This window comes from Lottia gigantea, assembly GCF_000327385.1.
Source record: "Lottia gigantea unplaced genomic scaffold LOTGIsca_51, whole genome shotgun sequence".
Classification (NCBI taxonomy): Eukaryota; Metazoa; Mollusca; class Gastropoda; family Lottiidae; genus Lottia; species Lottia gigantea.
Window position 1 is genome coordinate 865,873 of NW_008709752.1, and position 8,508 is coordinate 874,380.

General features: G+C 31.7%; 1 protein-coding gene across 1 annotated transcript in view; it reads left to right on the plus strand.

Moving 5' to 3' along the window:
- Nucleotides 1-8,508, plus strand: part of LOTGIDRAFT_234474 (hypothetical protein) — a gene marked incomplete at its 5' end in the record, with an annotated part of 32,730 nt that overhangs the window by 7,001 nt on the left and 17,221 nt on the right. The window contains 20 exons of the mRNA XM_009062416.1: nucleotides 267-393; nucleotides 537-767; nucleotides 962-1,177; nucleotides 1,427-1,701; nucleotides 1,845-1,989; nucleotides 2,336-2,551; nucleotides 2,699-2,758; nucleotides 3,072-3,222; nucleotides 3,622-3,905; nucleotides 4,325-4,528; nucleotides 4,731-4,875; nucleotides 5,069-5,100; nucleotides 5,267-5,399; nucleotides 5,681-5,892; nucleotides 6,041-6,193; nucleotides 6,380-6,557; nucleotides 6,662-6,742; nucleotides 6,849-7,082; nucleotides 7,334-7,548; nucleotides 8,298-8,403. Coding sequence (XP_009060664.1) covers nucleotides 267-393; nucleotides 537-767; nucleotides 962-1,177; nucleotides 1,427-1,701; nucleotides 1,845-1,989; nucleotides 2,336-2,551; nucleotides 2,699-2,758; nucleotides 3,072-3,222; nucleotides 3,622-3,905; nucleotides 4,325-4,528; nucleotides 4,731-4,875; nucleotides 5,069-5,100; nucleotides 5,267-5,399; nucleotides 5,681-5,892; nucleotides 6,041-6,193; nucleotides 6,380-6,557; nucleotides 6,662-6,742; nucleotides 6,849-7,082; nucleotides 7,334-7,548; nucleotides 8,298-8,403 — 3,398 coding nt within the window. The remainder of the gene's footprint in view (nucleotides 1-266; nucleotides 394-536; nucleotides 768-961; nucleotides 1,178-1,426; nucleotides 1,702-1,844; nucleotides 1,990-2,335; nucleotides 2,552-2,698; nucleotides 2,759-3,071; nucleotides 3,223-3,621; nucleotides 3,906-4,324; nucleotides 4,529-4,730; nucleotides 4,876-5,068; nucleotides 5,101-5,266; nucleotides 5,400-5,680; nucleotides 5,893-6,040; nucleotides 6,194-6,379; nucleotides 6,558-6,661; nucleotides 6,743-6,848; nucleotides 7,083-7,333; nucleotides 7,549-8,297; nucleotides 8,404-8,508) is intronic.

The following is an 8,508-nucleotide window of genomic DNA, read 5'->3' on the forward strand; positions in this document are numbered from 1 at the left end:
ACGGTATTTCATTCCCCCCCTCCCAACCCCCACGCCCCTACAATTTCGTTCTGTTTTGTACTAGCATTTATTTTTAATTCAACCACTTTATTTAGGGTCTTTAGACTGCTCTCTGGAACATTTGTATGTTTGGTGACATCGCCAGCCAATTAAATGTCTACCCTCTCCAACGCTGAGATTGTGTGATGCGTCCATTTAATACTATTGTATTTTATGCGTAATTATAAATAGATGTAGTTTCCTTGTAATCTTATGCTCGTCAACAGGATAGAATGGATAGCGTATGATCTTCACAGTGGACTAGAAACAGTAGAGTGGAAACTTCATGATAATTTTACTGGTGATGTTATATTACATGGTTCACAACATATACCAGTACAAGGGGAAGCACAGGTTGGTGATTCTAAATATGCCCCCTACAAATTATCAATAGGCTGTATCCTCGTATTTAAATTGAATAGTTGAAGATGTAAGCCTATCATATTCTCTATTCTATCTTGTGTAGGTCTAACATTAACCGATATATCTGATTTCAGAACCTACCAGAATGTGAAAAGAAATATAAAACTTTTTCTCGAGGATCTGATTGTTATTGTACACCTGCTGTTGGTTGTTATCATCAACATTTTCAAGTTAAACCTGGTGTATCATTAGATAAAGGGACTGGATTAATTGACGGAAAACATCAAGGTGTACATGATCATGATTATTATATTGAAGTTAATGTTATGAATAATGCCAAACTGAATACAACTCTCATATACAAGGTAAGTTGAATTTACATTTATATTAGAAACAAAATAAAGAAATATCGATTAAAATCAGTATCTACTAACCTAACCTCCAACTGACCAGCAATTCATTTAAAAAAAATACATACAGGCAAGACAAATTCCGTCAATCAAAAATCTCGCCCAAAAATTCGACATCTTCACAAGTCTGCTTTTCATTTTTTTTGTAGATTACCATAGATACAAGTCCACCAAATGTTGGTGTTGTACATGATGGTAGGTATGGTGAACCTGAAGTAGATTACCAACCCGAAAGAAATCTGCAAGCGCATTGGGAGGGATTTTTTGATAAAGAAAGTGGTTTGAGATATTACCACTATGGTTTTTCTACAAGATGTTTAACTGCTGAAGAAATTTTTGAAATTTTTGAAATCCAGAACACTCCAGTACGATTTTATTCTTCAAATATACCATTTTATTAATTTAAATTTATCTTACTGTACCATAGTTCAGTTGGATGTTATTAACTAAGTATATCAGTAATCATGTTTTACGTAGGAAATCTAAATTAAACATAAGTGAATCGGAATTTGATTACACAAAAAGATTAATCATTTTTTGAAAGTTAAACTATGTGATCATTTAACATTTACAAACCTTATGGGTGTTTATTATTATTTCAATGTTTATTAAAGGGAATCTTTGAAACAGTAGTAACTCACGCTACCTGGTTCGCACCTACAGATGGACAGTATTTTATCACAGTGGTAGCCTATAACACAGCTCTACAACCCTCTCAACCTGTATGTTCTGATGGTGTTGTAATAGATTCAACACGACCTATCGTCAGTGAAATATTTATAGATCAAGCTAGAATAGAAGCAGGATTAGTTTCGAAAGATGGAAAGTTATATTATATCAATAATAGAAGACTAATTCATCACATGCAAAATCCAGATCCCGCTTGTTTGTAAGTATCACAAATTGCAATTGTATGTGATTGTTTCCCAAGTAGAAAATCATGATCAAACTTCTTCTGTAATCAATAAACTGTTTATGTAAAATGCTGGGTACCTGCACACCTGAAAAGTTAATTGTTTTTAATATATTCAGACAAAAAGGAAGACCATTAGAAGATATCTCGTCGTTTCCAATAGAAAGATATCCCAATCAAACAATACAAGATAGAGATTTATGTCAAGAAGAAACATTACCTATACAATATCTAACACAATCATACCTAGTAGAACATTCTCATGTAGGTCTACTTGTATTTAATATTTAAACTGTGGCATGTTGGAAAAACCTTCTTTGTGCTGTTTTATAATTGCATGTAATACAATATTTGTACCCCAGGGTTATAGTTTTTTTCTTTGATAACTCAAAAACACAACAACAGTTTACATTTCATGTATTTTGTTTAGGTAAATATTCATTGTTATGAAATATCACGAATGTAACTCTATGTTTTTCTTCAGTTTTGAGTATTGAGTAAAAAGCATTTAACCGTTTCCCCTTCAGATACATGTACCGTCTTCATTAGCCCACATGGTGCAGAAAAGTAGGACGTAAAACTCTATTCATTTCATTTCATTTCATTTCAGATATATGTAAACTGGACTGGTATAGATGTAGAATCTGGTATTTATGATTATCAGTTTGGTTTATCATCAGAGAGAGATTCTATACCTGATTTATTACCATTTCACTCTACAAATCATCATGCATGGTACCGAGGCTATCATCCACAACTAACTGATGGTACAGAATTCTTTATTCATATTAAAGCTACGAATAAAGCTGGACTAGAAACTATTCAGGTTAGTGCATTATTCGACTACATACCATACATATATTGTCTACCCTTGCTCAGAATATATTTTATAGCCTACGACCATATGGTAATAATAATGTATTTAGCGGTGTAAATCCGATCTATTATGATAGAGTACTGCCTTATTTTTCAGACTCTAGGACCCATAATTGTTCATACTTCTAAACCTAAATTTACTGGTAACATAGATGTGGTATTAATTCTATTCAATCACACGACGTAGGCTATAACGCCTATCCTAGTTCAGAATTGCAATGATTTAACATACCAAATATTGTGATTCTCTCTTTTGTTTTTAACTTTTAGAATTCGTGCTATTATCTGTAGGGTTAATATTGTATCTGTTTTATATCTTTTCACTGGAATCTTTAATGACTTTCAGTTGATAAGTTTATATATATATGACCCCTTATATTCGGTATAATTTTAATTTTATTTGAAATAATACTATATTTTGATCTGTTTTTTTTTCTGTCATATCTTTTCATTCTTAACCTCTTTTTAAGAATCTAGGACCACTGATAGTTCATACTTCTAAACCGAAATTTAGTGGTAAAATAGATGTCGTACTAGACAATAATCTGTTGGTAGCCAATTGGTCCAATGCTGTAGTTAAAGATCCTGGTCACAGTCAACTGAGATATACAACAGCTATTGGTCAGTAAACATTTCAACAGCCTCTTTATACACGCCATTTCCACATCCACGTCCGAACAGTATCAGAGTAATGGCTTCTCTTTTAAGATATTAGATCAGGTATTGTGTTTATTCTGGTTCAAAATAAGCAAAAACAAAAATCAAATCAATTAAACAAAGTCAATTGCCACTAACCGACAAAACAAAAGTGTATCTGGTTAAAGTCCACGCGAGAACCATATGCACATCATTTGTAGCGGGGTCTGTGAATAAGACACTTGAAATCATGATGGAATACAATAACTAAATTTGTCAGTACGAATGAAATTTACTTATCACTTTTCAAGTCAAGGGAAGTAACTCTATTTTGTATGTATTCAGTAGACCAATTGATCTTAATTGAAGATATTTTTTTTTCAGGTACAACTGAAGGCGGCCAAGAAATCATCAAGTTTTCAGATTTAAACTTTAATGTACCCTGTCTTGAAGCCTTACCACCCACCTGTACTGTATTTGATATTATGAAATTAGACTGGAGTTTACATCATGGATATAAATATTATATATCTATTAAAATAGAAAATACAGTTGGTCTTCATACAGTAATATCATCAGAATCTTTAACATATAAATCATTATTACCATCTAAAGGTGTGGTAATTGATGTTGGGTTAAAGAGTGAAATGGACTTCTTCAATATTTTGGTAAGAAATCCATACAAAAAACATATCTTACTTTCTACAAAGTTAACTTCTGGACATGAGAAAAATTAATCTTGCTGTGTATAATGTCCTTGACTTAAATCAGTAAGTGATAGGAACCGATTGATCTATAATACAAGATCATCGCTGGTCATCCTATTAAGTTATACCTAATCACTTCCATTCTTACCTCATGTCCAACGGAGTGAAGCTATCTGACGGTCTACTATTATATTCTGATTATGTGAACTCGAAGACAGTGACTATCAACTAGTATATTATAATTATAGGAACTTGAAGATAGTGACTATCAACTAGTATATTATATTTATAGGAACTTGAAGATAGTGACTATCAACTAGTATATTATAATTATAGGAACTTGAAGATAGTGACTATCAACTAGTATATTATAATTATAGGAACTTGAAGACAGCGACTATCAACTATCTACTAGTATGGTTAGTGTACGATGGTATGGATTTGAATCCCAAGAAGAAATATCTACAGGTATCAATTATAAAGTAGGAATAAGGAGAGAGAATGACAGTGAATTTATACAATCTGTTCATGTCAGCCAACAAACTGAATACACCTTCATTGATCTCCAGTTACAACTTCATCAGGTACGGTTTTTGAATGTTTCGTGTATTATTCATATTCATTTTATTATTTAAATGTGTATTTGTGAGTAATGGATAGAACATCTAGTGCTTTAGGGAGAGCGAGATGGAAAACGATTTCAAAACTACGGATTGGATTATCACTCGACTACCTATCAGTCAGTATACCTATCGACAAATTTATTTTTGTAAATATCTTTTCTAGAAATATATTGTATCAGTAACTGCTACAGTAGCTGGTGTTGGCAGTGTGACGTCATCATCTGATGGAATGACAGTTGTAGACAGATCGGAAGATTTGAGTGATGAAGTTGAATTAAAAGATGGTACTGCTTGTTTTCAGCCAACTGGTAATTCTTATCGTATTTTACCCTTTTCCCATTACATAATTTGTTTATGTCACTATCCTATAAAATAACAACGAATTTTGAAGATCAAACGTCCTGTGGACACCCACCTCTATATGAAACAATTAGTTACCCCAAATTTAATATATATTGATATAGAATATATTAGTGATGATAATTATGCTGTTTGTTTCAGATCTTGAAGCTAACCATTACGATAATTCTACTGTGAGTCATTTAAGATTAAGATTTGGATATCGTTTTTTTTTTTCATTGCAACTGAAATGATTTTAATTATAGTTCTTTCTTTCATATGCTTCATATTGTTTAGAAACTTGCAACGAAGCAGATGCCAACGGATTTACCATAACAGTCATTTTAACTCTTGTTTTAGGGTACCTTTTGTGGTGAATCGACATTTCAACCATCTAGTTCTAGTTACAGTATGAAGTGGAATATTTCTAATAAATATTACAATATATATCCCCATATAAATTGGTCTTTACAAAAACAACATCAAAATACTGGTAGGACCGATATTGACATTGTAGTTTTATTCCAATTTTTCAAAACAACAAGGGTTAGGCCTCGCCTCATACCACGCAGTTATAACTCTCACTAGGACGCCATTTTTGCCCAATTATTGCACACAAGAAATTTCTTTTACATTCGTATGTTGTGGAACTTGTATTGAATATTCAGCTCTATCATCTTGATAAGCAAATAAGATGAAAGTGAAATTGTGCACTGGAAAATGAAAGAGTGTTCAACTATTATTTTGTATATATTTGTAATATTTTTATTCTAGATATATGGCTCAAAGAATACGAAAAGGAACTTTACACAAGAGATAGAATGCTGACACTACCATACCGTTTAGAAGTTTGTGAATCCTATAGAAGTCATTTACAATTTTGTATTGACAACGTCTGTTCTAAACCTGTTTATTCTGAAGGTGTGACGATCCTAGGAAAACCTGACAAACCAAAAATGAACATATTGATGACTACCGATCAAGAGGTATTCATATAAATGAAATATATTAAATACTTGGATACATCTTATACCTTTGTTAAATCCATAGTATAAAAAGACAATGCGAATTGAAGTCATCGATTTACAGCTTCCAAATACTCGCTATTTATCTATGTTTATTCTTTTTTGAAAGCTGAATGTTAGTTTAGAGTTTACATCGCCACCAACCAGTGAATCTTGTGATAATGTAATTAAAAGACTAGAATGGAGTATAACAGATAATCACAATGGAAGGCTGCTTACATTATGGAGGAAAGTGGATGAAGTTGTTAATAACGATAACAAGGTATTATATTGCCTTGATATCTTCTTATTCAACATAATAATAATGATAATGGTTTATTATTTATTGGTATATTACCAGAATTGTATTTGACGTCTTTTTAATTTGAATCTCACAATGTATGTTCTTATTGTTTTTGTTAAAATATACAATTTTAATCTAGAGCATGAACTGGTAATCTATTTCTAGATTCAGTTGAAGATAATTCTAGATGGTACAATAAATATTAATAAATGTATAAGGTTGGCTCTACGACTATTTAATAAGGCAGGGTTGTCAACCTTAATCTCAAAACAGATTCAAAACTGCTCAGCTGTAAATCCAATATTGATGCGACCACCCATAGTTATTGATGCTGTTAAACAAGGTAAAAATTATCATCATCATCAATCGAAGCAGCAACTAACACACCCTATTCAGTCTTTTCGGGTGTTGTATTATCACTAGAACTCTGTGCATTTTAAATTCTAGTTATGTACCAATACGAATTCAGGGATTGTTCAGACCCAATCCTAATACGACCAGCTATAGTTCTAGATGTTTTTAGACAAGGTAAAGACTTGTCATCATCATTATCCTCAGTCAGGAATATAATTAGTATGAATAATAAGGTAATAACTAATACCAATACTGCTGTTATATCATGCTACATTTTCAGAGAACAGAACTGGAATCGAACTAGAACCGAGTGCTCGATGGAACGAGCCGGATGTGGACTATACTCCCTATAATGATTTAATATCTGCTGTATGGCCGACATTAAGACATAGAAACTATACGTGGGGATTATTAGAGGGTCCATTACAACCCACGTCAACTTTATACAGTAATCCTGATATCGTTATACCAGATCCTTGTTCTCATCCTTCTACTATCATATGTGGACATTCAGGTAAATATGCGCATATGTGTTGAAACTTAAAGTATGTATTCTAATATCATTCATGATCAAAAGGTCACGTCTATAAGATTTCATTTGTACTAAAACTGAATAATAAAGCTATGAACTCTATGAAAGGGATGCGAAATTCTCGTCTAAACCTTGGGAATAGTACTTTTGATAATAGCCATATACGTAAACCTGGAAATATTTGTTCAAAATGTAATATATTTGACCAACAAAAATTGTTTTTGTTGTACTAGATAAAGAATATATTAATATAAAACCACCACAACTATTAAAACATGGTAGACGATATCATGTTTGTCTCCATGCTGATTCTACAACACTACAACATGAGAAATGGGATGAAAATCTGGAAGAAATTAATAGTTGTAGTGATGGTATAACAGTTGATTTATCTCCCCCTAGTGGAGGTCGAGTCTGGATACAAACAGACACTAATACTAACTATCAGGTATACGTAATTCAAGTCTGAATTCATTATAATTATTCATTTTTATAATTCATAATTTTTTCAAAAGTTTGTTTCTGTATTTAGATAAGATTATTCCACCCATACAATTTATTTTTTAATTGTAATTTTAATACATTATATGGTTTAGATCAGCACTTTTTCTTAATTTAATATGCTACTTTGAATAAGAATTACGTAATCGAGAATTACCTGCCGTTTGCCACAGTTAACATCAATGGATCATGTTTGTTTCTTGCCAAAAAAAAACATAAACGAAGGAGGTAATTTTGTATGGCACAATGTTGGAATGTTGAAATTGAAGTTAATTAACTGCCAATTCCCAAACTTAAGATCTAGAAATTACAAGTTTTCTTATCAGTTAGGGATAAAAAGTATCACACAATTGAACATCGTCTTTCTAATATTCCTGTAATGATTTGAAGTTATCTCTAAATTCATTACATATCTTTGCTATAATCGAGTACATGGTGCGTCTTAGGTATACTGATTATCAGTATAACAACGAAATATCACATTGAAGTTCAAATTTCAGTTAGGTATTAATTAAAGCCAAAACCCAAACATAAGATCCAGATATCATACAAATATATTTACTAAAGAAAAAGAAAAATATCGAACAATTGCTTATTTTTATACTTAATTACTTTATTGATTTGGTGTGCATACTGATTCACAGTAGAGCAATAAAATATTGTATTGACGTTCAAATTCTATTTTATTTCATTTAGGTGTCTAGTAATACTTTGACTGTATTTTGGGATTCATTTATTGATGTAGAAGAAGAAGGAGGAGCTGTACATCCTAGTGGAATTTCACATTATACTGTACAAATAGGTACGAAGCACCATAATACATCTGAGTGTCATTTTCTCTTTCTTCATTTTTGATTGTACTTATGTTTTAATTCAAAACGATTAATCTGAGCAAGAATGCACAGTT